The sequence below is a fragment of the Trametes versicolor genome (genome assembly GCF_000271585.1).
Source record: "Trametes versicolor FP-101664 SS1 unplaced genomic scaffold TRAVEscaffold_1, whole genome shotgun sequence".
NCBI classification, from domain to species: domain Eukaryota; kingdom Fungi; phylum Basidiomycota; class Agaricomycetes; order Polyporales; family Polyporaceae; genus Trametes; species Trametes versicolor.
This window is the reverse complement of record NW_007360321.1, coordinates 1,492,836-1,520,622: the sequence shown is the minus strand read 5'-3', so window position 1 is coordinate 1,520,622 and position 27,787 is coordinate 1,492,836. Positions and strand designations below refer to the sequence as shown.

General features: G+C 57.6%; 12 protein-coding genes across 12 annotated transcripts; 3 read left to right on the top strand and 9 right to left on the bottom strand.

The window, feature by feature from the left end:
- Positions 1 to 70: 70 nt before the first annotated feature.
- TRAVEDRAFT_109799 (alpha/beta-hydrolase) lies at positions 71 to 1,774 on the bottom strand (the record flags this gene model as incomplete). Its single annotated transcript, XM_008034564.1, has 7 exons — positions 71 to 326; positions 400 to 698; positions 755 to 1,110; positions 1,164 to 1,257; positions 1,309 to 1,430; positions 1,490 to 1,557; positions 1,629 to 1,774. The coding sequence occupies 7 exons, from the start codon at positions 1,772 to 1,774 to the stop codon at positions 71 to 73; spliced, it is 1,341 nt and encodes a 446-aa protein (XP_008032755.1).
- A 5,789-nt stretch (positions 1,775 to 7,563) lies between these two features.
- TRAVEDRAFT_68046 (RNA polymerase Rpb6) lies at positions 7,564 to 8,505 on the top strand. The gene is made up of 4 exons (XM_008034563.1): positions 7,564 to 7,710; positions 7,769 to 7,787; positions 7,861 to 8,114; positions 8,169 to 8,505. Exons 1-4 carry the CDS (start codon positions 7,646 to 7,648, stop codon positions 8,326 to 8,328), a joined length of 498 nt encoding a protein of 165 aa, XP_008032754.1. The 5' UTR covers positions 7,564 to 7,645; the 3' UTR covers positions 8,329 to 8,505.
- Positions 8,506 to 9,076: 571 nt separating this feature from the next.
- Positions 9,077 to 10,359, bottom strand: TRAVEDRAFT_108566 (DHS-like NAD/FAD-binding domain-containing protein; the record flags this gene model as incomplete). The annotated part of the gene is made up of 3 exons (XM_008034562.1): positions 9,077 to 9,627; positions 9,686 to 10,160; positions 10,216 to 10,359. 3 exons carry the CDS (start codon positions 10,357 to 10,359, stop codon positions 9,077 to 9,079), a joined length of 1,170 nt encoding a protein of 389 aa, XP_008032753.1.
- Positions 10,360 to 10,602: 243 nt separating this feature from the next.
- Positions 10,603 to 11,797, bottom strand: TRAVEDRAFT_25445 (uncharacterized protein). Its single transcript, XM_008033617.1, has 2 exons — positions 10,827 to 11,797; positions 10,603 to 10,767 (listed from the first exon to the last, which is right to left on the bottom strand). The coding sequence occupies exon 1, from the start codon at positions 11,623 to 11,625 to the stop codon at positions 10,828 to 10,830; it is 798 nt and encodes a 265-aa protein (XP_008031808.1). The 5' UTR covers positions 11,626 to 11,797; the 3' UTR covers positions 10,603 to 10,767; position 10,827.
- Positions 11,798 to 11,975: 178 nt separating this feature from the next.
- Positions 11,976 to 13,314, bottom strand: TRAVEDRAFT_55174 (ribonuclease T2). Its single transcript, XM_008034165.1, has 6 exons — positions 12,957 to 13,314; positions 12,751 to 12,902; positions 12,639 to 12,694; positions 12,441 to 12,583; positions 12,229 to 12,382; positions 11,976 to 12,173 (listed from the first exon to the last, which is right to left on the bottom strand). The coding sequence occupies exons 1-6, from the start codon at positions 13,259 to 13,261 to the stop codon at positions 12,051 to 12,053; spliced, it is 933 nt and encodes a 310-aa protein (XP_008032356.1). The 5' UTR covers positions 13,262 to 13,314; the 3' UTR covers positions 11,976 to 12,050.
- A 1,597-nt stretch (positions 13,315 to 14,911) lies between these two features.
- TRAVEDRAFT_112323 (ribonuclease III) lies at positions 14,912 to 15,494 on the bottom strand (the record flags this gene model as incomplete). Its single annotated transcript, XM_008034561.1, has 2 exons — positions 14,912 to 15,202; positions 15,261 to 15,494. The coding sequence occupies 2 exons, from the start codon at positions 15,492 to 15,494 to the stop codon at positions 14,912 to 14,914; spliced, it is 525 nt and encodes a 174-aa protein (XP_008032752.1).
- A 309-nt stretch (positions 15,495 to 15,803) lies between these two features.
- Positions 15,804 to 16,989, bottom strand: TRAVEDRAFT_158161 (zf-C3HC4-domain-containing protein). Its single transcript, XM_008034560.1, has 4 exons — positions 16,786 to 16,989; positions 16,585 to 16,717; positions 16,097 to 16,526; positions 15,804 to 16,028 (listed from the first exon to the last, which is right to left on the bottom strand). Exons 1-4 carry the CDS (start codon positions 16,891 to 16,893, stop codon positions 15,941 to 15,943), a joined length of 759 nt encoding a protein of 252 aa, XP_008032751.1. The 5' UTR covers positions 16,894 to 16,989; the 3' UTR covers positions 15,804 to 15,940.
- A 179-nt stretch (positions 16,990 to 17,168) lies between these two features.
- On the top strand, positions 17,169 to 18,831 carry TRAVEDRAFT_61887 (mitochondrial carrier; the record flags this gene model as incomplete). Its single annotated transcript, XM_008034264.1, has 11 exons — positions 17,169 to 17,272; positions 17,332 to 17,342; positions 17,457 to 17,473; positions 17,593 to 17,683; positions 17,739 to 17,938; positions 18,007 to 18,041; positions 18,098 to 18,267; positions 18,321 to 18,365; positions 18,415 to 18,503; positions 18,563 to 18,752; positions 18,817 to 18,831. The coding sequence occupies exons 1-11, from the start codon at positions 17,209 to 17,211 to the stop codon at positions 18,829 to 18,831; spliced, it is 927 nt and encodes a 308-aa protein (XP_008032455.1). The 5' UTR covers positions 17,169 to 17,208.
- A 186-nt stretch (positions 18,832 to 19,017) lies between these two features.
- On the bottom strand, positions 19,018 to 20,912 carry TRAVEDRAFT_68039 (uncharacterized protein; the record flags this gene model as incomplete). Its single annotated transcript, XM_008034559.1, has 6 exons — positions 19,018 to 19,689; positions 19,743 to 19,901; positions 19,958 to 20,127; positions 20,179 to 20,485; positions 20,539 to 20,657; positions 20,711 to 20,912. 6 exons carry the CDS (start codon positions 20,910 to 20,912, stop codon positions 19,018 to 19,020), a joined length of 1,629 nt encoding a protein of 542 aa, XP_008032750.1.
- A 265-nt stretch (positions 20,913 to 21,177) lies between these two features.
- Positions 21,178 to 22,469, top strand: TRAVEDRAFT_32985 (uncharacterized protein; the record flags this gene model as incomplete). The annotated part of the gene is made up of 4 exons (XM_008033762.1): positions 21,178 to 21,445; positions 21,514 to 21,645; positions 21,709 to 21,802; positions 21,863 to 22,469. 4 exons carry the CDS (start codon positions 21,178 to 21,180, stop codon positions 22,467 to 22,469), a joined length of 1,101 nt encoding a protein of 366 aa, XP_008031953.1.
- A 945-nt stretch (positions 22,470 to 23,414) lies between these two features.
- TRAVEDRAFT_110211 (uncharacterized protein) lies at positions 23,415 to 23,633 on the bottom strand (the record flags this gene model as incomplete). Its single annotated transcript, XM_008034558.1, has 1 exon — positions 23,415 to 23,633. The coding sequence occupies one exon, from the start codon at positions 23,631 to 23,633 to the stop codon at positions 23,415 to 23,417; it is 219 nt and encodes a 72-aa protein (XP_008032749.1).
- A 276-nt stretch (positions 23,634 to 23,909) lies between these two features.
- Positions 23,910 to 27,340, bottom strand: TRAVEDRAFT_61885 (RabGAP/TBC). The gene is made up of 5 exons (XM_008034263.1): positions 26,142 to 27,340; positions 25,605 to 26,090; positions 25,121 to 25,545; positions 24,227 to 25,067; positions 23,910 to 24,171 (listed from the first exon to the last, which is right to left on the bottom strand). The coding sequence occupies exons 1-4, from the start codon at positions 27,293 to 27,295 to the stop codon at positions 24,865 to 24,867; spliced, it is 2,268 nt and encodes a 755-aa protein (XP_008032454.1). The 5' UTR covers positions 27,296 to 27,340; the 3' UTR covers positions 23,910 to 24,171; positions 24,227 to 24,864.
- Positions 27,341 to 27,787: the final 447 nt, after the last annotated feature.

Here is a 27,787-nt window from a genome sequence, read left to right as displayed (position 1 = left end):
CTGCCAACGAGACCTCGCGCCTCGGGCCCTTCCATGGTCGGATGCATCCAAGAACGCGAGGTATATTCTGTCAACAACCGCCACAAGTGCCCACCGTCACCCCACGAGGCGTCCTGTCAATCGCGCGCAGCCAGTGCCCCAAGTCCAGCCAGAACGCCTTCTGGCTCGCGCTCGCAAACCAAAACGGCACGATCGACAGATGGTGCGTCTCCGCCAGATGGTGCACGTTCCACACCCCCGCCTCCGGCGCGCACTCGTACCGCGCCTCCTCGGGGCCGTCTAGCAGGATGTTGTCGCTGTGGTCGAAATGTCTGCAGCGCGTGTCGCTGATGCGCGCCGCGGGCGATATCAGTGCCGGTCTGAGAGTGCTGTGCGGGCGAGCCGCCGGATGGGATAAACACGCACCTGCAGTCGAATGGATGCCATTGGGAGAAGAGCGGCACGACGCCATCGTTGGCGCGTAGCGCTGCGGAGAGGTAGTCGCCGCCATTGACGACGTCGATGACCCCGTCTTCGATAGCCGTCTCACTGCCGGCCTTCGACGCTTGGCTTGCCGCCGCGATCGTGGCCATGACAGCGGGTATGGGTCGCAGATTCGAGAAGTCGAACCGCGAGATTATCGCTGAGGATGCGTACATGGGCAAGGCGGTCAGCCAGGCGAGCCACGACGCTGACGATTGACTTCCGGGAGGCGCGGACTGCACATATAGCCGCATTTGAGTACACGAAGTCAAAGGTAAGAAAGGGTACCCACAAGCGTGGCGCAGTAGCTGCGATAATATGTGCGCGGATGGACTTCTCCCTCTCGCCGCGATTCCCGCTCATCCGCCGATTCAAACGTCACGTCGTAAGGCGTGACGTCGCGACTCCCGGCCCAATCGCTCTTGCGCAGCTGCCGTAGGAAGGAGAGGAAGCTCGCTTGGCGGAATGACAACCCTCTAGCATCCGCGTGTACGTCCAGGAACCGAGGTAGAACGGGCGCAAAGTAGGCCGCGAGATGAACTCCTTTGGCCATTATATCGCCTGCGGAGAACGGGCGAACGGTAGGAGCATTACAGATGTCTTCCCCTAGGGTGTATACTAGCTGAGTGCCTCGGAAAGGTGCGGAGACTATGGGCGCGGGTATGAGAGAAGTGGAGCGTGAACAGAGATGCGCGACGAACCGGTATTGACTGATAGTATCATGTCCGCAGAGTAGCCTGTGCCAAAGAAGCCTGTCGCCAATAGCCATTGCAACTTGACGATAGTAGGCCCTCCCTGAGAAAGTCGTCAGTATGGATGGATGCAGGTATGTTCTATCGGCCTTACTATTGAATGCCCCAGAAAGTGCAGCGGGCGGTCTGCTGACCATTCGGGATATAAGCCTATTTCATAGCTACGTCCGAGCCGCTCATGGGCGTGTTCCTGGGCGTGCTGCTCGCCATAGTTCACTATGACCCAGCTGTCAGTCACAGCGATCACTAGAATGGTGGTACATGTATAAACGTACCTGTCCCGCCTACCAACAGATAGAACAACTCGCACGCCCTGTCATGTAACGAGCTCACGGGCCCAACGCTGAATTGCGAAGGAGCATAGGTCGCCAGTGAGCCCTCGTATGTACTCCGGAGTATCAAGTCTATAGATACCTGGCAAAGATAGTGCGTCTCGTCTTCTCTCCGTTGCTTTGGCACGCGTAATTAGAGTGTTCCTCGAAGTTGCCCCAGACAACAGCGCCAGCGCTGCCGAGGAAGCCTTCGACGATGACAAGGGGTATCGGTTCTACGCAAGTCATGATAGGTGCAGAGAGATTAAGCTCAGAAGAGAGCATCCGTCCTTCGTACCGCACAGCAGTACATGTAACGCCCCAGTCCAGGTCCGAGTCCGTCCAAGTCTGAGTCCGAGTCCCAGCTGGTGTGGTGGCGGCAGCTAACAAAGCTTCCGGTTCCGCAGTGGGAGCCATGACAGCCGAGCACGATCTCAACACGATCGGCGGTCATGCATGCCTGACGTTCGATCACGATCGGTCGTAGAGCGCCCATGACCTTCCGCAGGCACGCCGTCCCACAGTCTGAACTTGTACACGCTGCCTCGAGTATGGCTTTACCAAGGTCTCACTGTACGATATCGGTGAGAGTATTACAAGGGCCGTAGATTATTTTGATATTAAATGTACGAGGGAAGAAGGAACACGAAGCGAAACTAAATGATAACGTACTTGAAACAACCCGGGCAATGTTCGTTCCCCTCATATTAGCCACGCAAGGAAGAGAGTACGATCGGAGACGAGATATGGTAAGCTGGGACAACTGCAGGAGTAATAATGCTTAGTCTGAATGCGCGCAACTGCTCAAGACAAATTAGATACGTACGTACTTTTTCTGTGAAGCGTGCGCCGGGCGTCGTCTGATCAGGGTCCCCGTACAAAGCTGTGATTCGCTGTGCTGTGCTGGTTCGGATACCTAACGTGCTGGGGTCCATTGAACGGAGGATTCCCGCCGTAAGAATTGTCGCGCCTGTTGTTGTATCGCCTAGGGTGAAAGTCTCCGCGCTGCCCCGACGGGTACTGTCCATGAGCGTTCGGCGGAGGGCCAGCACGCGACATTCCGTCAGGCGCTGACCCTGCCGCAGGCGGATGGAATGGTTGCGGAGGAACGCTTGGCGCTTGAGTGGGAGGGAAAGGGGCGACAGCGTGAGGAGGAGGGCCTCCTGGGAACCAGTAGCCTCCCTGAACGGGAGGTGGGTGAACAGGAGCAGGGTGGCCCATGGTAGGATATGGTGCCCCGTAGTAAGGAAAGGGTGAGGCTGGCCATGATGCGACTCCGGCAGCAGAGGTAGAGGCCGTTTGGGTCGACATGGAGCTCGTTTGTGGAGAAGGCTCGCCAGGGTGCGCACTCGCCATGTACTGATCGAGGGCCTCGCGCTGGTACACCGGGATCAGTGTCCCCGCCTCATTCTGTATGAAGCCAGTTGGACGGAGCGGAGGCTGTGTCCCGCTCTGCAGCTGTGGACCGTGCTCATCGCTGTTGGCAGCCTGGTGGACCAGTTAGATAAGACAGTCAACAAACAAAAATGCGAAGTGCCTGACTTTGTCCCCATGATTGAGCGTAACATCGGCGAGCGCACTAGTTGAAATGCTCGAACTGAGGCCACTGGCTCCACTAGTGACGAAAGCAGGGGGGACATGGGGGACATGCGAATACGCGTACCCCGGGTAGGCATAACCAGGCATAACCGGAATAGGATATGAGTATTGAGCATGGTACGGTTGTACCCACGGCTGGGGAGGGTAGTATCCGACGCTCATATGATGAGGTGGGAATGGTGGCATTGCGGACAAAACTGAAGGCGCTGGGGTGGGAGCGAGGGGTGCAGGCGAAGTTGTCATACTCGATGGATCATGAGAACCGTGACCGTGGACGGACGGGACTTTGGTTGTGCCGGAGGATACAGACGAAGCGCTGCTGCTAGTCATGCCATAAGAAGATCGCCTTGGCAGGCCACCGTGTCCGGAGGCGCGCAGCATCCCCGTACGAAAGTTGTCGGGTGCGAGAGGAAGCGGTTCGTGAGTGGCTGCTGTAGGGATAGGGGCTCCAGGTAGCTCCAGTGACATCTGTGTGGCGGCCGAATCAACCGTACCCATATTGATATGACCTGGTGCGTCTTGATGTGGGCGAGATGTAACCCCAAAGCGATTGCGGCCCCTACCCCGCCCAAGTCCCCAACTCGCGTGAGGAGGCGGATTCCGGTCTCGTAGCTGAACGCGGAGGGGCCGTCCGTCGTGAACCCGATTATGCTGTGACGGCAATGAGCGATTGATACATTTCAGCAGGCATAAGATTACCTCTTCTCGTACGGCACGAGCAGCTGACTCAGAATTAGCGAATTGCACGAAAGCGAAGCACGTTCGCTTAGTTACTGAGCAGCAATTGTTAGAATGTGCACCAATATACTGCAGCGAAAAACATACCAGGCCTAACGATCTGGACACTCTCGATGAGCCCATATTGATGGAATATCTGTCGTAGCCTATGCTCGTCCCAGTCATCGGCGTCCTGCACGTTTAGACCGCCGACAAAGACTGTTCTGGGGTCGATCTCCCCTGTCTGGAAGTCTCGTAGACGGGTTGAGAGCGAGTCGATATCGGAGGGCTCGACAGGACGCGATACTTGACTGGTCCACGGACTGTGAGGGAGCACGCGATGGCCTGTCGAAGTGATGGCCTGAGGTATATCCGTCTTGAGAGCAGAAGTTTGCTTTCGGTCTACGTCGGGGAGAACTGAAGAAAGTCGCAGCGTAGGTGAGAAGAGCGTGCCGGGAGTGTCTCTGGGAGACTGGTCTGCTACAGAAAGCCCCATGGTTTTGGTGAAGGGCGAGAAGGGCTTGTGAGTACCAACGCTGTTGATGGCCGGCGTGGACGGCGTCTTGCAGGAGGGAAGACCAGTCTCTCCATAGACATCTAGCTCAGTAACCTGATCTGCCCAGCGACTACTTGTTCCTCCGAGGCTAGATGGCGTGGCTCCGGAAGGAGGGGACGAATCTGAATTCGCCAAGATGCCTTTCGCAGCAGGACTGGTATGACCACGAGAGGTTGCGCCAGAAGAGTCAGTGGGATACGAGATTGGCTGCAAGATAGTCGTCGAGTGCGCACGGCTGATGTGCGAAACGGATGGTGATCCTTGGCCGTCGCGTCCAGAGTGCTCCGAATACCCCCGCCGCATGGTGGGAGAAAGCCAGAGTCCTTTTGTGAACGGACCGTCTTTTGTGTTGAATGGATCCGTGTTCACAGTCAGAGGATGATGATGCGCCCAGTTGACCATAAGATGAGGAATCCTGCGCAGCGTCTACCACAACATTATAAGGTAGATTGACAAGGTGTTCCGACAGGAGACGCACCAAGAGAGCAAGAACGCTATCCTCGCGGTTCCTCCACTTGACCTCCCATACCCCTCTGCTCATTTCAGGCGACCGAGGAGCGTCATGAGGATATGGATACAGTGACGTGTCGTGCTTCGACTCTGGGGACAAATCTGAGTCGAAGGATGACAGTCAGATAATCGCCTGGCTCGATATCTGTACGTTGTTTTTACCTGCGACCGTAGAGCCCATCTTAAAAGTCTCCAGTGGTCCGAAGGCTGACACGATCCGCTGGATGGTCTGTGGACGCCTTCAGGCTGCATGTCAGATTGTGAACGATTTGTCTCGCACCTTTTCATCGTACGCAAGGTCTTGAATCAACAGACCTTCTCCGCAGAAAGCATCGCTGACATCGCCCTGGGGTTCAGCTACTGTGCTACTATCGAAGTCGAGAGCCTCCGAGTTGTACATGATACCTAGATGCCTGAGGTGCGATATTAGTTCAAACAGCCGACTCGCCGGCTATAGACATCCACGTACCTGGCATTGCGAGGCCTGAAGATGCGAATGGCGTGGGCTAGTCTCATGCTCGCAGGTTGTCCACCACCGGGGCTACCAAACGGATCATCCGAGCACACGGTATATGCAGCTTCTGTGGGGATGCTAGCATCGGTGTGAGCATCGAGTGAACAGCCATGAGACGTTGACTCGGCCTTGTCCACTCCATGCGAGCTAATCTCGGCAAAGGATATGTCAGATACTCACCGATAAGAAATGAGCAAGGTGCGAAACGCTTTGGCGGCCTCGAACCGTAGGAAACGGCCGCAAAAAGGTCTGGGCGGGTTTTCCGCCAAGTCTTGAAGCATTCTACCAGCAGCCGCAGGGCTCTGAGGGTGTCTGATAAATATGCACAGATGCGCATATACAATGTCATAGACTCACCTCGCATTGTATGAAACCACAAACACCGCCGCGGCTGTCCCGTACCACTTTGATTGCTTTGACTTGCGGGTGTGCAGAGAAGTGCTCCGACAAGCGCTGCGTCAATTCGGAATGGTCGATATTCGCTGGAAGGCTAGATTGTATAATTTGATCAGCTCTCAAGGGCGTACAACTTGCGAGCTTAAACAGCATGAACGAACCTTCCGATAAATATGCTGGCATCATGAGGCGTCGGGTCCATGTTGTCTCCCTTCGGACTGGAGAGTCCCCGGGAAGGATTTTCAGCTGCGGGAGTGGGGGTAGGGCTGTGGGCGGCGGGGGGTGTGCCGGAACGACGCTGAGAAGGGGATGAGACGGGCGAAGACTCCAGTGTATCATAGCGTGTGCCCCATGCACGCTCCTTGGCCGGATGCTTGGGCGACATCAGGGTAGAGGCGGCGGCGAGCTAGAGGTGTGGGGAAGACGCTAGAGAGTGTTGGTGATTGTGGAGCGGGGAAAACCCTGCCGCAGGGGAAGGTCGCGTCTTGCGGGTATATCAACGAGCGCGACGAGGTGGCGGCCGAAAAGGGCAGGAAGTGCCGAAGAGATCAACGTACGGCCTTCTGGGGAGCCGCCGGCCATGTCGACGGAGGAGCGGAGGACTTCGTCACAGTGATATATGCAAGGGCCGAGTCCTCTGTCGCGATTCCTCGCCGCCACAGAGTTGACAGCATTGCGCCGCTCCTTTCAGAGCGCCCGTCGACACAAAGAACACTACATCCGCGGCACGCTCTGCACGACTAGTCAGCGCATGATGCGGTGGACTCGCGCTGTTCTCCCGGCGTCCGCGAGGAAGAAACACCGGGAACCATGCAGGCAACGGTTGCCTTACGTCGAGCGTCAGCGTGGTTGCACCCTTTGGGCGAGATGGGTTCAAAGAGGCAGGAACGAACCTTACCTTCTTCCATGCGGTTACGTGACGCAGGCGGATCTGCATCGGACACCTTCCATAGACGAAGCGCGCGCCGATCTACGGTCCCACATATCCCTTGCGCTGGGTCTGTGGGCGGTCTAGTTTTTACATGAGTAGCTCGAGGTTGCGATACGTCGCGAGGGCCGACTCGAGCTCCTGACGCCAGTACACTTTTGGGGGCAAACCTGACCTTCCGGGGCTTCACCTCAGCTAGTTGTGAGTTGACTCGAACGCTGCAAGATCTGACCATAATATCTGGATGAGTGCGTGTCAATTGTCAATGTCCTAATCTATCAGTTTTGAGCGAAGGAAGCGAGTAGCTGTCACTGAGATTCATACCGGCGGATCATTGCTCCAAAAGCTCGGATGGCCCGTCGCCCTGTCGGCGGACGTATGTGTTGGCCCCAGATGTGCCCCAGCTTTCTGCCCTTTTACAGTGGAAGATATTTGACTTTTTGTTCTTGCAGCTGGTGCTGCCTACGGCCGCTGGGTGTGGTCGGGACCCAAAGGATTCGGTTGCGTATAGGGCCCGGGCCCTACACTCGTAAAGATGCCTGACATTGAAGAAGTTTCCCGATGTGGGGTAAGAAGTCTTTGCATCGATCTAGGGGCCATGCGCGCGGCGCTGTCAGGCAGAGATTCAGGGAAGCCCGGGAGGCGAAGTGCAAGGAAGACACAAACCACGCTTGCTTGTTCGGGAGCACATGTGTAACCCCCGGCCGGCTGTCCGGCGCTTGCCGACCGCTGCTCCAGAAAAGGGCCGATGCCGGCCGCGCCCACAACGCACATGGCCGCAGAGTATGCGAGCGCCAAAATTCTTGTCTTCGCGCCTCCGCCTCGGTCTACAGCTTCTCGTTCTCAGCTGGTTCACTCTCAGCGCAACTCGTCCCCTCGTTTGAGAATTGATACTTGAACATGTCTGACGACGGATATGGCGGTGGTGGCGGCGGCGGAGACGACTATGATTATGACGGTCCCGGGTAAGCACAGGACGCTGCATTCGAACGTCTCGACGTTAACCAATGGTCCCTTGTTCAGTTTCACCGAGGACGCCTTCGTGCGTGATATACCATATCAATGGTTCATGTATGCAGCATCTGCTGACATATGATGCTGTGGCTTCTCTCCAGGACGAGGGCTACGACCTGCTCGCAACAGAGCTCCCAGACGGCGAGGCAAACGGAGAGGGCGAGCAGGTGAACGGCTATGCTGGCACGAACGGCGCAGAAAACGGACAAGACGCTCCGAATGGCGAGGGTGCGCAGGAGCCCGCGGCAGCAGCACCACGCGACGAGCGACAACCCAACAAGGTCCGGGTCACGACTCCCTACCTGACGAAATACGAGCGGGCACGAGTGCTGGGAACAAGAGCGTTGCAGATTAGGTGCGTGTATGCGACGTGCGCGGCGTTTGTGTGGTGCTGACCTGGTTTTCGAAGTATGAACGCGCCAGTACTGGTACCTCTGGATGGCGAAACGGACGCGTTGCAAATCGCCATCAAGGAGCTCTCGCAGCGAAAAATCCCCCTGATCATCCGACGTTACCTCCCCGATGGTAGTTTCGAGGACTGGAGCGTGTCGGAGCTCATCAGCGACTGAGCTGGTCGGGTCAGGGCGGTTTCTGTAGGATGTAGGTGTGTTGCGAGACTTGTATTTTTGGTTGCATTCCCCTCTGTTCTGGCTGTCGCACATAATGCTTGACCCGTCTGCTATGGTATAAGCTCATATTGCTCTCGCTTCACGGCCATGAGCTTACGACCATCTCTGAATTTCCACCGCCCACATGGATCAACACTACTGAGGTTCGCTTCAAGCGAAAATACGATGGAGGGTGGCTACCCTGTGTATATACAATAATGATACATGTTAAAATACGACGATGCACATCGCGCACTGGGTCCTAGGTTCAAATCAAATCCTTCACGCACGAACAGCCACCTTCTTAGCTGGCTGTCTCGCCTCCAGGACCACCTCGACCTGAGCCTTGGGTATCCGCGGCTTCGTGCTCTTCTTCGGCGCGGTCTGGGGCTTCGCAACGTTCTCGCCCAGGTCGAGAGCATCCTTCTGCGAGGCACCCTTTCGTAGCTTGGCGTTCGTCGCGTTCCCGAAGAGAAGCCCGCGCTCCTTGAAGTCCGCAGGCTCGCGCGCTGCAGCAGCCGCGACCTCGCGCGACTTCTTCGACGGGCTCATCTCCACGTCGCTGTAGTGGCAGCGGCTGCGCGGACGCTTGCCGGGTGACGGCGGCGGCGAAGGGAGAGGCAGAGTGATGTCGAAGACGTCGTCCTCGAGCACAGGCACATTCTCGTGCTTGAGCGTGCCTTTCCGCTTCGCGCCTTCGAGTATGCCGTCAGCGTCGCCAACGATGTTGCGCGCGAGGGGACGTACCTTTGCCCTTGAGGCCGACCGTGTTCGTGATTTCTTTGGCGACGTGGAAGGTGCCCGCCGTGCTCGACTCGCCAGCCGCGACGAGGGTCTTCTGCACCTCCCAGTCTGACGGCCGTGCCTTCTTCCAGTCCTCGATGACCTTCTCCACCCACCGATCCGTCTCCCCGGCGACGTGGTAATCGATAATGCCATCCCACTCGCTGCCGGGAGCGGTCTTGTTGACGAAGATCACCTTCCCGGCGAAGCTCTTCGCGTTCTTCTTCGGCGGAGAGACCGCGGGGGATGGGGCTGACTCGTGCACCGCGCGCGCGAAGTCCTTCACGAGCTTCTTGAAGCCGTGCACCTTCAGCGAGGTGCCCATGATGATGAGCATATCGGGCTTGCGCGTGATGTCCGCGCTGTGCATGCTACCGATGTCGTCCCCGAGCGGATGTGGCTCGTCGTAGAGCACGATAGCCGGGCGCAGCGTGCCGACCTTGAGCGCACGCGCTGAACGCGCAACGCGAGCGGAGGCTGCGAGAGCGCTTCCGGTCAACCCTCTGGTGCAGGCGAGGATGACGGGAGGACTCACATCGTGCAGCACAGTCCGGGCAGTCGGGCGGGGTGCCGACGAGAAAATTGTCCAGGTGCTCTTGTGTACACGGGAAGTCCGCCGAGCAGAAGGTGCACCGGACACGGTGGATGTCCCCGTGTAGCTGGACGTTGCGCACGTCCTTGGCTTTGACCTTCGCCTTGCCTTTGCCATGCGACTTTACTTCCTGGCTTGACGTGCTGACAAGACCAACCCGCTCCTCTAGGCCATCGATATTCTGAGTGTAGGAACGCAGTAGCTTCTTCTTAGAATCGAGGGTCTTGATGAAGCGGTGTGTGGATGATGGGGTCGCCGCGTCGACAGACTTCTTGAGCTGCGAGATGAACGTGTAAAACACGGCGGTAGATGTGGGGTCGCGGAAGAGAGACGCGTCGAAGAGGTCGCGTCCCTTCATCACGACGTCAGGGTACTGTTGCTTCACGAGTGCATACAGGCCGTCGGAAGATCGGAAATCCTGCGAGACGCATTGAACTCGTGTTTGAAGGCGTTGCATGTAAAACGGCACGTACTGGGATGCCGCAGGAGCACGAAATGCCCGCGCCGGTGACGACAACGATCTTCTTGCATTTAGCCACGGCGAGGGACAGGTTGGCCAATGTTCTCCTGGCCGGGGCGTCGGAGGTCGACGCTTCCAAGTCAAGTGTGATGGTCATGGCGGACGACGCGCGCGAGGCTGGACACGCTCGGGGAGGATGACACGGTTGGAGGTGGGAGGGAGGGTGCGGTGTGGCTGATCGAGTTCAACAAACTATTGCCGGCTCGCGTACCCGCGTAATACCACGTGACCGCTTCGCGTCCTGCCAAGTCGCGCGTCTCCCCGTACCGACACCTTCTGTCTGTAACTACCACTCTGTGCTCAGAACCACCCCCTATGATACTGTTTTGCGACATAGGATTTTCATCGGGATGAGTATACAACATATAGATACACACGGAACAAGATCGTCCTGCATCTGGACCCGTCCCCTTCCTCTCACGAGTCAAGTCCTCCACGAAGTCCCGTATTCCTCGGGGTGCATGTCGAGGATATTGGCCTTTCCTGATTTGAGTCCTCGCGTAACCTGTTCAAAGCGGCGAGGTGAGCATATGAAAATATCTACCTTCTTGCCTCCAAACTTACGCTATGCTTTGCGACGGATGAGGTATACGTAGTGCTGCACAACAGGCGCATGAACGTTGCTCTGCGCCCCAGTCGGCGCATCCATTGTAACGACTTTCTCTAGAGACCAGAAGTCCGTCGCACGCGGAGGGTTGCCATCGATAATCTCCGGCGAAGACAAGAAGGGAAACCGGTTGGAAGAGAACGTCAGAGCAACCCACAGGCCCCCGGTACGCACGAGCGACGCTAGATGGATCGCGAGCACCTCCACCGGAGACAGTGTGAATGTTCGTCCTGCGTGAGTCTTCAGGTAGTCGTTGAATACAGGGTGAAGGCTGGGACCGGGGACCCCATAGGACAAGTCTTCTCCGCACGAGATAGCGTCAGAGGTACTCTTCTCCACCACGAGGTCGAAGAGGCCGCCGTTCGTATCCACGAAGCCATTTAACTCCGGCCATTCGAGTGCGTCCATCCGCACCCAACTCATACCCTTTCCAGGCCCGCCGACCGCTCGCCTCGCCTCCTCCGTTGCCTGTTTCCTGGCCACTAGATCCTCCACGAAATCCGCGTTTACAATCGCTCCTTCGTCGACGCTGTCCCCATACACGTCAATGTATAGTTCGCGCAGTCGTTCCGACAGGGAGGATGTCCCGGCGCCGATATGCAGCAACCGCGCAGGCGAGCCGGAAGAGGGTCGCGACCCGAGGAACGCGCGCACATGGGGAAGGATGGTGTCCTTGCCGTCTCCTAGCCACTCGAAGTGCTGCTCTCCGACGAACCGAGTCTTCCAATACGACTGCAGCTCGTAATCCGGCGGCATAGGCTCTTCGTCGACGTCTTGAGGGGGACGTGGTGAGCAGCGGTCGTTGACTTGCCGGTTCAGAGGAGTTTGCGGCAAGCGCCCGATCACTGAAAGTCGCTCGGAAGGCGGGCCCGGTGTCCGGGTACGGAAGGTACGGAGCAGAGTATCGTTCCTCCAGCAGTGAAGACGTCCGCGAAGCATCTTGGAGTTTGCGACATCGCACAATCGAGGAGTGGCTTATGAGAAGGGAGACGCAAGGACACACCCCTCTCGCCGCGGCTCGACTAACTCCAAGCGAGGTCTCATGACCACACAGCGCACGTCGAGACCCAAGCTAGACTTTCAAGAAATCATTGTTTTTGAATGGTCGGCATATAGACCGGCCAGTCTGTACCTACGCTCTATCGAGCATCATATACAGAAGGTATGCGAATCCCTCCACCTTAAGGCAGTAGCCTGACCTCACGCTCCGAAGTAGGTGTACGCTCGTAGTAGTGGATGCCGGCGGTCTTTGAGCAAGTAGACGTCGTTGTCGAATCGACGGTCTTGAAGTGGCCGAATTGTTCCTGTATATCACAAGATGAGTTCCGGGTATCGGATAGGTAACAAGATTGGACTCACGGTGCCCAAGACGTGGTGGAAGTACCACACTTCCTGCAGCACGGTGCCGTTGCTTCCACATCCGAGGAACGGAAGGGAGCCAGTTTGTGCCTTCAGGGCAGACTGCAGCTGCGTAAGAGAGTACGTGGTCTTGTTGGAAGGCTGGATGCCGGATCTACGAAGCAGCGAGCCCACGTAAGTTTCCGACTATGTGATCTTGAGGAGCAACTCACGCAGCAAGCATCTCCCATGTGGGATACATCTTGAACGCACGAACTACTGCGTCGAAGAAGTCAACCACGTCTTGGTTCTTCTTGTAGTCGGGCCCATAGCACGCAACGTCAAACGTTGACGTGCAAGTGGCATGCTTGGAAAACTAGGGACGGGGTAAGCTGTCGTTCCGTCTCTTCCAAACCATCGCGCTGACATACTTCGTGTCCCCAGAAGCCGTTGTTAGCTTGACCCTGGCTGACCCAGTACTTGTTCACTGGATTCGAGAAATAGTCAGCTTTACGGACGCAAACACTAAAATTTCACGCGTACTGTAATCCAACAGGTCGAGACGGCCAAACTCCGCGACGAACGTGTCCACGCCAGGGCCCTTGTACGCAGGCACCGCTGTCCCGTCAGGCAGAATCGCCGGTGACGGCGCGGGATCGAACTGTCGCGACAAGTCGCAATACTGCTCGAACGACCTAGGCCCCTGTCAGTGTCGCGCCCATGCAAACTATACCCACAAGCCCACTCACCCGTCGCAGTTGTCCGGCCACAGCCCGTGGATCGTCCAGCTGTCCTTGGGCAGCAGCTGGCCCTTCTTCTCCAGCCCGGTGTACGTGTCCCAGAACTGCGTCTGCAGCACGAGCCCGCCGGGCGTCGGCGAGCAACACGTGTTCGCGATCGCGGTCGTGTTCTCGCACGAGTACGCGCTCGCGGCGCTCGCGCACGCGGAGATGTTCGGGAACGTGCGCGGGAGCGAGAAGAACGACGACGCACTCGCCCCGGCCTGGAGCGCGAGGAGCGCAGAGACGACACCGTACGCGGCGACCTGAGCCATGGGTGCGGGCTTGAGCTTGTCCGGGGAGTTTGGCTTCGGTGCACGAGGACGCGGAGACGGACGCCGCTGCTCCGTCGATGCCCGCCATCTTTATACTGTGGGAGATGGGCGCAGCGCGGCGGGCGTGACGAACGTGCTATCTTGCCGGCACCGATAGAGGAGGTAGGATCCACATGCACCGCGACGCCGAGCACGCGCATCAGCCAACCGCAGACAGCCATCAAACGGGACAGCGTCGATGCTGTTTGTGGTGGCTGGGATGGGGCTCGATGAAGGCCGGTGCCTGGCGAACGTACATGTGAACGCCGGGCGTTCGAGGCAAACCGATAGAGTGCTCAAGAATATCTGCCGTCGGGGATGAGAAAGCGGCGACCCCATGGACAGTCGGCGCTCTGCGTACCGTAAATCGATGCCTACACGAGGACGAGGTTTGTCTCACGTCTTCGGCTGTTACAAATTCAATGGAGATCGGAGGTTTGTACTGATGAGCGCACCGCAACAAGCCTGTGCTCTGTGGTACCGTCACTCACCCTTACTACTGTGAGCGCTAGATGCTCGACACATGTGGATAGAACCTGGAGGCCTGTTTGGTGTCGTTCGAAGAGTATGTATATACATCACAAGTGCGTGTTTGAAACAGGAGGCAAATAGACTGAACGAAAGTAGAATAGTAACGCTGGGTGTGCGGCAAAGGGAGGAGGCGGACGCATGATCGCCGGAGTGGAAACAGTAGGGGATGATGGATTAATGTATCAACATATCAAGACATAAACATTGCGGCATGAGGCATACGGTGGCATAGAGTGTAGGCAGGAAGAGTGGCATGTGGCGGGGGTTACTTGAAGATAACGCCTCTCCAAGGCGTGACGGGCTGCTGAGTGCTGAAATCGAACGCGCCGCGGTACCCAGTCCGCGTCAGCAACGGTGCGAGGTTCGAGTGGTGCTTGGGCGACTCGACCCCGTCCGAGCTGCAGTCCATGTCCGAGTCCGAGGAGGGCATCTCCATGAGCATGCTCTGCAGAGTGTTATCGTCCTCTGACTCCGAATCCGAGTGCGAGTCGCTACCCCTGTCAGCCGCAGGGATGGCGGCGGGCACTGGAGTAGGTCGCTTGGAGACACTAGCGGGAGTCCGGCGAGGAATCCGTGGCGTCACCATGGGGTGACGAAGAGGCCGATCGACGACGATCTCGCCCTCTTCGTCGTCCGAGAGTGTCAGGTCCACAAAGATAGGCGCGGCTTTCTTTGCTGGGGCGACCTGAATCACGGCCTTGCTTGACGAGGCTTGGCTCAGTTTGGGAGCGAGAAGCTTGGGTTGAGCGGGTACTGTATTGCTTTGATGTCTAGCTATATTTCAACAAACGTACAGAAGGAGGATGACTTACCGATGGGACGACCTATAATGCGCAATTTAGCACTTGGGCTGCGGCGCGCCACATGCGCCGCTTTGATCTTGTCCAGAGCACGCTTTCTTTGCGGCACTGGACTCAACAGCAACCTTCTCGCGGGTGAAGGAGGAGGGGGCCCGCGCCGAGATCGAATTTCGTATCTCATTGGGGGCAAATATGCAGGCCTTGGTGGTCTGTTACCGCGCCTACTGTGGCGACACACAAGGTAAGCTCCTCGCGGTCCGGACAACGGGCGGAACCACACTCACCATGCATAGAAGGTCTGCGTGGTGGCGGCGATCAAGGGGGTATATATCTCTTTCACCCAGGCATACAGCGCCTCGAAGCCATGGTCCAGGTAGTACGCCCCGATGACCGTCTCGAAGAGATCAGCGGTGGCCTTGACCTGGGACTTGCTCTTCGCGGGCGCCGCCGTGCTCTCGCCAAACGTGTTGCGCGTTAGAGCCCTCAGCACCGAGTCACTTACCGCCAGGATGTCCAGCTTCTCGGCGAGCATCGCGAACGTCATGTTCGAGTGCAACGCCGCGCGAACAGACTATCTCAAACACACGCATGACATGTAGTATCCCTCAAGACAAGCAAGACGCACGTACCGTGTAGAGGTGAGGGTTCCCGTCTGGGATCTGGGCGTAGAGCTGCCTTCCGATTGTGGCGTACATGAGGGCGTCGCCCAGGAACTCCAGCCTGTCGTTCTCCTCTACGACCCTCTGTGTCTGGGCGAGGATTTTCATCCATGTCTTGTCCGATAGCGGAGGGAGAGCCGCATCGAAGTCGGGGCGGCTGATCACCTCACGGATTGCATGCTGGAGATCTAGGTAGTGGTCCATAGGGGGGCGAGGGCCAGGCATGTTGGGGAGGTGGTGGCGGGACACTTGAACTTGAAGGTTAGGTAGTGATGAGGAGACAGGGAGTAGCAGTATTTGTATGACCAACAGGCTGGGTGGCTGACAGTAGGTAGTCTGGGGCGGGCGGGCACGATCATGTATGTGGATGACCAGGAAGCACAGCCGAACCGCCAGCCTCTCCCGAATCGAAGGATCCTTGCGCTTTGACGCCCGTGCACGAGTAAGTACAGCAACCACTGCATGCCACATCAAAGTTTGGACCAAATACGCTTCCGCTGGTTCAAAAATGAGCAGCTATATATAGTGGAGACTACATGCAAATATTACAAACGTTCGATCCGTGTCAATAACTTATGCATCCAAGCCGTTGTATTCAAGCACAGAGTCCATCCAAGAGACATCCAGGTTTTGTACCGTGTTCTCATGCCTCAACCAACCTCCAAGATAGCGTCCTCCGCTCGCAAGAGCACCCGTTTCGTCATTTTCTCGGTGAACTGGTAGACCTTGTAGAGCGCCCTATGATTTGGCGTCGACGCAATGAGAACGTGCGCCACGCACAAAGTCGGAGCAAGGAAGGTGCCTACCTGGCAGCACCTGCAATGACCACCGCTAAGACGATGAGCGCCACCAAATCTTTCGACTCGCGACCGGCACGGCGTGTCCGCATTCGCAGCCATCGGAACGGCATCGGTATAGACAGCAGCATGTGCGCAATTGAGCCGGCGCCGACAACGGGCAGGCCCAGCAGAAAGCGCTGGAACAGGCGCATGAAGAATCCGGGAGGACTGCTGGGCTCCCGGAGCCTGAAGGAACCAGCACGGCGGCTGAGGAGGGGGTTGTCCAGCATTCGGTCGTCGAAGAAGTTGACCGTCATGCGAACGAGGGTGCGGAAGATGTCAATGGGCGCCCAGTAGAAGTAGGTGTCTTCCTGGTCTCCCATGAACCAGGTGGTAACGAAAGAGCTCATAAGCACGATCGCTGTGAAGACCAGCGTGGATAGCGCCGCTACAACGACTGTAAACAGGGGTGAGTACTTTAGCAGTATCGAAAGCATTTGAAGAGGGTTACGTACCTGGGTTTGTGGCTATACCGACAACGCGTGTGCGCGCGAAATGGTAGTGATACCCGCACTGCGGACAGGCATAGAATGCACTTCGGGACGCGGAGGTGTTCCGCCACCGCTGGAGACACTTCACATGTACGAACTGAACATCCCAGAGCGGATGAGCATGTTTCATCCCTCTTCTTGGGGCCGCACAGCACATTGACTCACGCTAATTGAACCCTTGCAGAGACATGGGCGTATGAGCCTACCCAGCTCCGGTACCTCCCCGTCCAGACAGATGCGGCATTGCTTGGAGTCCTCCGTTTCGTCAGACATTACAGCATGAGAGAAGCAAGAAAGAGCATATGGTGTCGTTAGAGCAAGAGGTGAGTAGCGGACGTGGTTGCTCGCAGACGTGAGAGGCGATGTGTGCGACCGTCTGTTCGATGTGTTTCCTCTGCCGGCCGACGGTGACTGAGCCCGGGGTCCGGGGAAAGGTTGATTAGGCGCCCATAACGTGTCATACTGATCGGCGGCCCGACGCTGCTAATGTGCCGGCGTCTCTTCTCTTCTCCGCTTTCGCCGTGCCGCGTTGACGCGTTGTGTCCTTTGCCACACACTGGGTGTGCTCGCCGAACCGTCTGCTGAAAGATGGCATCCGAGTCAAACGCCCCAAATGTGAGGCTGGTAGGTGCCGTAGCTGGTGTTGGAAGTGGTGAGATTCAGCAACAGGGTACGAATGACCGTCCGGAAAATTAACGCAACGAACGGCAGGCTTGATGAAGGTGATTCACTTTCTCTTACTGCTGCAGTATTTTGCTTGCCAGACTGGCTCTCTGCACGCACCTGGGCAGCACGACACCGGAACTTCAGCGTCGAGCACTAAATGAATTTTATAGGTGGCCGTTGGACACGGGTTAGTAGTCTAAAAGGTGAGATCGTACAGTTCAGCACGTCTAACCCATCGTGTAACCCATCGTGCCCAGAGACCCATACACTTGACACCAGCTGATATTGATATGGAACATACGTAAGGTTTGACACTATCAAGACAAGGCTTCAATGCTCCCCGCCCGGGACATATAAAGGCGCTGTCGACTGTTTGCTGCGGACCGTCCGGAACGAGGTAATGCTTTCGTGCCACTGTTGCTGTTCTAACTCAACTGACACGGTAAATCCAGTCTATATTTGCCCTGTACAAGGGTGCAACACCTCCTGCCGTAGGGTGGGCTGCGATAGACTCGGTTCTTCTTGGCTCGCTGCACAACTATCGCCTCTTCCTCGTGGAGCACGGTCTGACGGAGACTGTACCTGGGTCTGACGTTAAGCGACTGACTCTCGTGGGCCATGGCATTGCAGGCCTTTTCGCGGGCTGGACAAGGTACCTGCAATCCGCTGAGTCTATTTCTGTTCTGTGGCAGTTATTAACAATGCATCTGCGACACCCAGCGCGCTCTTGGCTACGCCTATGGAACAACTGAAGGGTATGTAAACTTGCATTTCTCCTCTAGGAATTACACACCGACCTTTCTGCGTGAAGTCAAACTCCAGCTGCAACTACAAAGATCATCGGCGGACCGCGTATATAAGGGTCCGATTGACTGCTTGCGTCAAGTGGTGCGAGCACGGGGTGTGCTCGGCCTATGGGCAGGCTTTTCTGGCAGTCTGGCGTTCCGTAGTAACTTCCTCTTCATGTTCGGCTCGTTCGAGGTAAGCTCACCGCCTCGCGATATATTCATATTTGTGGCTAATGCATATAATAGGCTCTAATGAGAGGCTTCTCAAAGCTGGATGGGACACCTTATGCAGTGAGCAGTAAGTTGCATCTGAGCAGTCGAGATTCTGAGCCCTACACAGATCAGCACGCCGATGGCAAACTTCCTCTCTGGCGGACTCGCTTCATTTGTCTACTGGATCATGGCTATCCCGGCAGACAACATCAAGAAGTCAGTCATCCATGGCCCGCAGAAGCCGTCGCGTTCACTCACTACGCTACCTTACACAGCCGTATGATGGCGACCCCACACGATCGTCCCAAACTCTCCTTCACGGCCACCGCGCGGCAGATAGTTGCAGAAGGCGGGTTCAAAGGGTACTATCGCGGTCTTGGACCTACCTTGCTGAGAGCGTTCCCCGTGAACGCCTCTGCATTGTGGGTTTATGAAGGCTTGATGAGAACGCTCGGTGCCGAGAAGGTCAGTAGTACGATATGCCGTGGGGTTAAAAACAAGCTAACAACTCGAGCAGACACGGCATTAGCATTCCAGCATCTGACGGGTACCCACAATGTTTCTTCTATCGCAATGCTCCTTCTAGACCATCCCTCCCGGCGCTACGACACATCCACATAATTACCACGAATGAACATACCCAGAATTTGAATTTTCGTACACAGCGTGATAGCAAGCGACTCAAAGTGCACAACGGTCCAAACAACCCCCACGATACAACGGGGCAAATTCATATTGGCACAACCATGTCCTTCTGCCTCCGTACATCCCAGAACCTATATCCCGCCGCCGCCAATAATGGAATAATACATAGCGCAACCAAAACAGGCCACGCGCGCAAGATGCGCCTCGCCAACCCTTGCGACTGCCCACGACGCGCTTGATTCGCGCCATCCGCACCTTGGTCAGAATTGTCGACGAGCCGAATCGTCCTCGCAAAGAGGTTCTCTAGGCCCGTCGGTTCCTCCGGCGCAAAGAAGCGCTGTGGACGCAACCACGACGCGTCGTCGTCGCGGGCCACCTTCTTCACGGGCGAGGACGGGTCGATGTCCATGGCGTCTGGGTCGCGATCGTCGTCGTCATCGTCCATGTCGATATCCTGGCTAGGTGATCGCGCGACTGTACTCCTGCCTCTACGCGTGGGAGATGGTGGGGCGCCGCCGGTAGACGAGAACGATGGTATCCCGAAGATGGGGTTGTAGGCGGGAGGCGCTGCAATCACTGGGTTGTTCGACAAGGTGAGGGTGGCGAGGAGGTCGGGTTCGGACACCGCCGGGGTGGCGGATCGCGAAGAGGGAAGGGAAGGGGTCGGTGACAGAGCGCGGAGATGTCCCTTCTGGCCGATGAGTTTGACTGGAGGTGAGTGTTGCACTTTCAGGATCAGGTGCGACGAGATGAGAATCTACAGTCATGAACATGAGCATCGAATGTGCTTGGTTTTGCTGCAGAACTTACGACAATCTCGGAAAAGAGCATGGCTCCACAGAATATCCGAGCACGCTCCGACCGGGGATCTTGCCACAGGTGCAGCACGTCATACTCTGGCTGATATTTCGCTACGGCCAAAGCTGCTGTGGTACTGAGCCGTAGGGACCACGCAATAAGCTGCAGAAACTGAGGAGGAGTGAGTACAGCTGTGACACGTGTGTGACATAGCGGAGGAGACTGACGTTATAGGTCCGCTTTCCGTGTACGCGGACGGCCCTTCCTTGAAACTGTGCTCTTCGGAATGTGGCGTAGGTGGGATCCCACGCGGTCCATAGAATAGAGACCACGACGAGAGCCGGGAGTACGGGTATCATAGAAGACGGGAAGGAAAATGGATGATATGATGCAGCGACTATACGAGTTGAGCGCAGGTTCGGTTAGCCACGTAAAATATGATGCTTACTAGAGGTGTGTCCGCAAATGGCGGTGGCCAAGCTTCCGACCCAGAAGCATCCGCGCACTTTCCACGCTCTCAGCTCGCGTTCGAGTTTGTCCCGTTCCTTTTGCGTGGCAGAGGATCGGCGGCGACTGTCCGTGCCCCTGGTGGTCTTCAGAGCTCCACCGAGAGCGCGCACCCGGGCCATGTGGTCGCGTTTGCGAATCTCGTCTTCGACGGCGGGTAGACAGTTGGCGCATATTGGAGGGTAGCGTATCTCAACCGACTGGCGGTACTCCGGAAGAGACTCCAGACGCGCCTCATACTCCGGGTCCTACAAAACACGAGTTGAGTTGAGTTGAACGGAGTAAAGCAGGTGTAACATACGTCAGGCGTAGGGAGATAGTTGGACAACAGGTTTGTGATGAGCATTTGGTTCGTCTGACACGTATGGCAGAATACAGTGTTCCCGTACGCGGATAGGAAACGGTCTTTGCGCGGTGAAGCTGTAGTAGGGTTACAGGTTGACCACGAACGGGTATAATGCAGGGGCACGTACCTCTTTTCGCGAAGGAACGAGCGTTCAAGTTCTCGTCGTGCATTGCAGGCTCTTCCGAGGTGATCTCCCCATGTTCATCATAGCGGTTCCAGCAGTCGCAGTGGGGACAGCGGAAGGAGCGCGGGTTGCGCGGGAGGGGAGTAACGGGAGACTGGCAGAAGAAGCAGGAGACTGCGCTGGGGTGTCTGAATACAGCAGGCATTTTGTGGCAGAGAGGGCAACTAGAGCAGGCAGGCTACGGATAGCGAGGCATATACCGGCAGAGGGCAGGAGAGTGCTGCAGGAGATGTGGCTGAAGGAGAGACGGACACAGGCGCTAGACCAGAAGCGGTTTGTCCACGGCTCCGCGCGGCACGTGCCACAGACGCGTTCGCGCTGTTGTCCGCTGTTTGGCCCTGCGGCCTCTGGCCAAGCGCCTGAGTCATTCCCTCCATCCTCCGTTCTCCCTTCTGCGCCGGCGTTAGGCAATGTCTATAGCGCCAGAACCGTCTGCGACACGGGGGGAAATCACCCTACAACCGAGCTACTTTACGTCGTCCCTCTACGTCAATCCCCTCCGGGAAGACATCTCTACGCTGATCGACGCATTTTCCGAGCAATACAGTCCTTCTGTTCGGCCATTCGAGCTTTTCAGGAAACTATGGGCAGACCAGGGCTGGCAATGGCTCCACCTCCGTGCACAAGACGGGCGCTCTCGGCAATCCTTTCTCAAGATCACCACCAGGCTCTTCGTTGGCAAGTCCGCTGCATCTACTTAGTCATCTACTTAGTTATGCACTATATTGACGCGTTTTGGTTGATAGAGCGACTCGGGGAGCAAGAAGAGCCTCTTACGCGCGTGGTTGCGCTATTTGCTCTCTATACCTTCCATGAAACCCAGCCTTCGACTTCTGCGCCCCCGATCCTCTCGGTTCCATATATTGTGATTCCACTAGGTGACCTCACCTCGCTAGGAAATGATCTGCAGTACTAACAAAATTATCGTTCCCGGCACCTAGACCTATACAGGGATATGCTCGAGATACCCTCTACTCTGGAGGAACCTGGTCTCTGTCCCCTGAAATCATACGTCACCCACGTTCTCACCACGATGTTGGACGCCCAGGCCTTCCAAATAATGCCCCGTTCGTCTTTGAACGCCCAAAATCCAAGCATTCTGCCTCGAGAAATATTCGTGCCGGATGGGCAAGAAGCCTCGATGGTCTTGCAAGCAAGCTCCTCCAGCACGCCATCCCACGGGGCGGGAACCAGTGCCGCTCCCAAGAAAAAAGGTCGCCCATCCAAACGCGACAAAATACGCAAGGCCAAAGAAGCATTGCACTCTCTAGACAGATACGTCGACAGAACCTACCTCGCCCTCCACCAAGACCCGTACCAGCTCCGAATGACCGCCGACCCTTCCGCTCCCGGCGCGGGGCCAGTGCAAGCCGGCCATATGCTCTTCGCACAGGCGCCCGCGGGCTCGCTCGGACACTACTCAGCGCGCAAGCACGAGCTGTTGGGGGCCTTGTACGCGGGGCATCCTGATGGGCCCGAACAAGCTGCACTCCGGCGCATCAATGACTCTGTCCTGGCGCGGTTGAAGCAGATTGACGAGATGGCCGCTGAGAAGGGGTTAGAGGTGGGTGGCGAAGGCGGGGACAAAACGGGTCTTGCGCGCGTGGAGAAGGCGGTGGAGGAGCTTCGGCAGGCTACTGGGGTGGGCGCGTCGGGCGGTATACTGGGATTGCTGGAGGGTGCGGGGATGGACATGACGTAGTTGGTAAAGCTAGGTATACTAACATCTTCAGTCGACCTCGCCTCTAGGCTACCTTCCTTGACATCGACTGACTGTGCTCTGTATCCAGATGTACGAACGGACGCAGCGTTCATTTTACGAACTCATAAGCTAGGAGCGAAACCACCAAGTCAACAGTCTTCACCCGGATTAGACCCATGTGAGTGGTGTAATCGCGCAACGTTCTCGTACTCCCGTCTTGCCTTCGGCTGTTGCTACCATATGGAAACCCGGGCTTTCCACATTGTCTTCACATTTGAAGAGGACAGTGTATAATGACCAGGTCAGATTGGATTCGCTATTATTACCTCTCGATGTGAAGCTTACTAGAGGCGGCGTATTACGTCCGCCTCACAATAAAAAATGGGCGCCAACCTGGAAGTCGATGTCAATGGTATCAAGGTCGCGTCGCGACACAATAAGTTCATGGCTATGGATACAGATACAGTCTACAGATGCGGGATGCGGCAAGAATGGATGCAATGCAGAGAGAAGATGGAATGTGAAATGCGAGATGTGAGATGCGGGACGGTGATGATCGATGATGTAGTGGGGGGATGTGGTCGTGGTCGTGCCGACGTGAAGAATACGATTGTGCAATGAGGGGGACATGTGGGGGCATGAATTGAGGTGACGCGGGTAGAGTATGGTGATGTAGAAGATCCCAGGAAGGGTCCTCGGAACGGAAGCGCAAGGGCTAGGCTCGCGGTAGGTTCCGGGGACGGGTCCCCAGGGGATGTGCCGGCGGTGGCAGCATGTGCGGCGTGCAGCGGATGGTTGTTGTTGTCTCCCGACGCCCAGAGACATCCTCCAACGCTCCATGGTCGCGAAGGCGACGCGGCACCTCGTTCCAGACAAGGACGTCCCGCCGCCCACCTCCAACCCGCACCACACGCCCGCCGACGTCTACGAGAGAAGGTGGTCCGCCTACTTGCCGAACACCTTCTTGAGCGAGCCGGTGTGGCTCGCCTGGCTGCGCTGGCCCTGCGCAGCGTTGTGCGCATTGCTCGGCCGGAGCGCGGCATACATGGATTGCGCATCGCGCGGGTCCTGCTGGAAGGACGCGAACGCGTGCGGCGCCGCGGGGCCCGTCGGGAAGAAGCTCGCCATCGGCGAGGACGGCGGCGAGGTGTAGTAGGACGACATGGGGGTGGTGTGTCGTGAAACGGGTGGGGGTCGTGCAGTCGTGAAGTTCTGCAGGGACGATGGGGCCTGGCGTCGAGCGACGTGCAGTGCGCGCGTGCGGGTCGTAAGAGGTGGTGGTAGGGGGTGGTAGTGGTGGTGGCGAGCGACCGCAGAAGGCGTATGCACAGGCAAATGGGCAGGAGAAGCCTGGGGCTCTTCCGCCCCTGGCCGCGTCCTTTTATCCGAGCTGGCGCATCCCCCAGCTGTGAGAGCGCGACTATAACACCTTCCATTCCGGACGCGCAGCGCACGGCGCGCCGCGCGAAATACAAGGGCGCTGCCAAAACGGGACGCGCTCACCTGACGCGCGGCCACACGCTTCCCAAATGCGGGTGAAGGCAGCGCACCGAAGCGGCGTCGCGTCTTCGGTGTGCGAACGTTCTGCGCGATATCAGAGCTCGCCGCAGAACGGCCAAGCAGATTAGCGTCGCGGGCACCCCGGGAAATGGAGGACGCGGAGGAAGGTGGCCAGACGCAGACCGATCGGTGCATGGGCGTCCTAGGATGTTGCGTAAGTAGGAAAGATACGCGAGCTGAGATGCGCGGGCACTCACCCACAGGCCACCGATGTGGTACATTGCAGCACTGGGTTCTGGAAACGATACATTGACTCGGACGGCCACGCACCTCGGAGATGAATCTTGTCTTTGCTGCCGGGGTGGACTGACGCTGCAACTCTACATCGCCTTTGTATTCGCCCTGACGGCTTATGCGTGGTACAAGTTGAGTTGGTCTGCTGGAAGCTTAAGCTCTACTGTAAGCCGGCGGGCATGGTGTACTGTATAGCGAGTGGTATCGCGATTAGTCCGGAGTACGTAGGGATATGCGTATGCGACGGGGGAATATGGTGAGAGCAGCGGACATGGGTGAGGAGGACGACGATGAGGAGCGACAGGTTAAAAAGGCAGAGGGAAGGAGAAATCCGAGAAATCCGAGTGGGAGAGTGAAAAGGAGGGGACGGATATGTACACACAGCAAGACGACCCAACAGGATGCTGAAGTACAGCTCACATGTGTCCGGGGATGCGACGACGAGATGTGATGCGATGCGAACGTGAATGCCCATGCGGTATGCGAATGCGAATATGCCAATGCCAATGCGAGAATGCGAGGAGAGGAATGGTGAGGAAGGGGAGAGAAGAAGCTGGTGTCCGTCGAGCATCGAGTCCGTGACTCCATGCAAGTGCCAATGCTATAGCAGCGCCGTACCGTTCTCGCCAGACGCGACGAGCCGCGCCCAGTCTTGCCTCCAGCGCACCATGTCCGCGCGCAACTTCTTGTCCCCGAGCGCCTTCTCGATCCACTGTAATGTCGTGTCTTCGTCTTCCGGGACAAAGAACGAAGAGAGCATCGACAACACAGTCTCGAAGTTCGCCGACTCCGAAGTGATGTGATCTAGGGGCAGCACGTCAGCGTATCCCCGCATAGTGCCCACCAGCGACGCTTACCTCGGTACACCCACACAATCGCCACCGCAACGATAACGAAGATGTCGTGCCCCTCGAGCAGGAACGCGTCCCAGAGCCGGAGCTGCATCTGAAACGGCACCGAGTTCGCAAACAGCGTGATGTACCACTTCGTCGCATACGACGTCGTCGACACCATGTGCTTCTTGAACGCCGCGTACACCGCGGGCATCATCTGCTCCGTCATCCGCTCCTGCACGTAGATCGCCTCGAGCAGCCCGGGGAAGCCAGGGCTGAATATCGAGTGCATGCTGTACGAGTCGTGCAGCCGCACTAGCGACGCGTACGCGCGCTCGGGCTCGAAATAGCACAACAATGTCGCGGCGATGGGACCCATCCCTTGGCAGTACCCACAGGTGTCGCATCGTAATGACAGTGAATGGAGGACGTGGAATAATGACCGTTGCCTGCACAACGCCCCCGCCGCTTAGCATACGTCCACCTGAAACACAACGAGAGTACGCACCCTTGCCCGTATCGTGTCCGGAACATGACATGTCCGCTAATCGTCCGCGGGACGTCCAAGTCGATCTGCACGTCGTACGAAGACGGCTTGTCCAGTGCCTCGTGATACTCCGCCATGAGCTGCTTCAGCTCCGTCTTGCCCGTACGCGAGTAGCGGCACATCAGCACCTCCCACGCCGCGGTGCGCCAGCAGTTCGGGATCCCCTTGTAGACGCGCTCGCGTAGCTTCCGCTCCTTCGTCGGCTTCACGGCCCACATGTCGATGTTCCTGCCCGGATCGCGCGAGGCCGGGACGAGCATCCGGCCCCATTTCGCCATGCGTTCGGTCTCTTTGGGAGAGAGCGAGCTGCCAGGCTGCTTGGGCAGTGGTGGGGGACTCGCAGGGCCCGTGGTGGTCGCGGTAGGTATCCGCGAAAGTGGCCGGCGCAGAGGTTCGGCGTTCAGGAGAATAAGGCGGTCATGCGAGGGTATTTGGAAGAAGCCGTACCTTCGACCTAATCAGCGCCTGCGACCGTGGATTGACAGGTTGTATGCGTACCTGTCCAAGCTCGACAACAGTTCGACCTCCTGCGGGGTAAGCTCGCGCGTCTTCTCTGCCGCATCTCCGAGGGCTTGCATCGCACGGATCTCACTTGCGCGGCTGCCACCCACGCGGGCACGGGTACGCTCGACACCCTCCTCGATCCCATCGCCCTTGACACCGGTCGCCTCGAGCTGTGCATACGTGCTCCGCACATGAAACGCATCCGCATCCTCCCCTTCTGACCGGGCAACTGCTGAGTGCTTGCTTTCCGGCGTGCTGAACTGAGACGTAGACCCGTGCGGTGATGACGTCGGAGAGAAAGAGGTGGACCCAGGTATTTGTAAGGAGGGCTCTGGAGGCGAGGAGGTATCGCGGTGTGACGGTCGTGATGGGGGAGTGAATGGTGTGCCTGGGGTCGAGGGCGGCGAGAGAAGAGGTGAGCGAGGTGGGGTCTGGGGCAGTGGTTTGGGGTCCGTCGCATCAAGTGAGAAAGATACGCGCGGGATGTCAGTGCTGGCCGCAGACTGCTGAGACGAGGAGGGCTTGTGTCTATGCGAGGAAGATGGCCTGCTCCGGGGACCTGAAGGACGGCGCTCTGAACCGGTGCTACGTCGGGGTGCTCCACCATTCCCAATACTCTCCACGGTGGAATGCCTGTAGGCGGAGGACGGCCTTGAGTCTGCGTACGCAAGCTGAACAGAACCGGCGGAAACGACAGAGTGTCTTGGCTTGTCAACACTTAATCGCTTCCCCATGCTGGCGCGGCGGAGGTCGTACGCGGCGGTGGTGTCGTAGAACGCACTGTCGTCGAGCGCGGAGGGGTTATACGAGTCCCGGTAGGCAGGCATGGCGGAGGTGGCGATGTGCACACCGTCCTTGAGGTTCAGGTTCAAGCCGCGACTGGTCGGGCGAGACTGCGGCCGGGAGGCATGGCTGACGGCGGAGGCAGCGGCAGACCAGCTGCCAGCGTCTTCTTCATACATGGAATAGATAGTGACGATGGTCGTCTCGGAGGAGCTGCGGTCGCGGTCTGTCGACGAGCCCTCGGAGGAGTGTGTGAGCTCCGGGACGAGGGAGTGGCCGTCGACGTCGCGGCTGAGGCGAGGGGAGGGCGGATGGGGGGTGCTGATGGGAGTTGGTGGGACGACGATGTACTCCGGAGAAAACATCAACGGTTGCTCGAGGTCGGGGACGGCGACGGCGAGAAGGAAGGGGAGAGGGAAAGGGAAGGAAAGAAGGAGAGGGGAGGAAGAGAGAGACGGCTCAGCCTGTCGCTTGCGCTCTCATCGACGTCGGTTGGAGAGCGTGCAATGCTCCCTGCCTCTCCGGGTCCCGCGTCAGATGCGACCTCCCGCTCTCGTTTCATCTCGTTTCATGCTCATTCATCGTCTACAGACTACACCACGCTCGTACACCCATCGCCGCACTATAGTACATGGGCTCAGGACAATTAGACCGGGAAGGTGTGCATGCGTGCCATCCGCGAAGGTTATCTTGAGCACGGGCGGCACGCCGCGCCGCAGTCTCCGGTGCTTCCCTCTGCGCCGCAGATCTCCCTGCCCGTCCTAGCCCCGAAAGCATCTCTGGGCTCACCGCGACGGCGTAGACCGGTGGGAAGCCGTGGAAGTAGAACACACCGGTCCTCAATACGCCGTCGCACT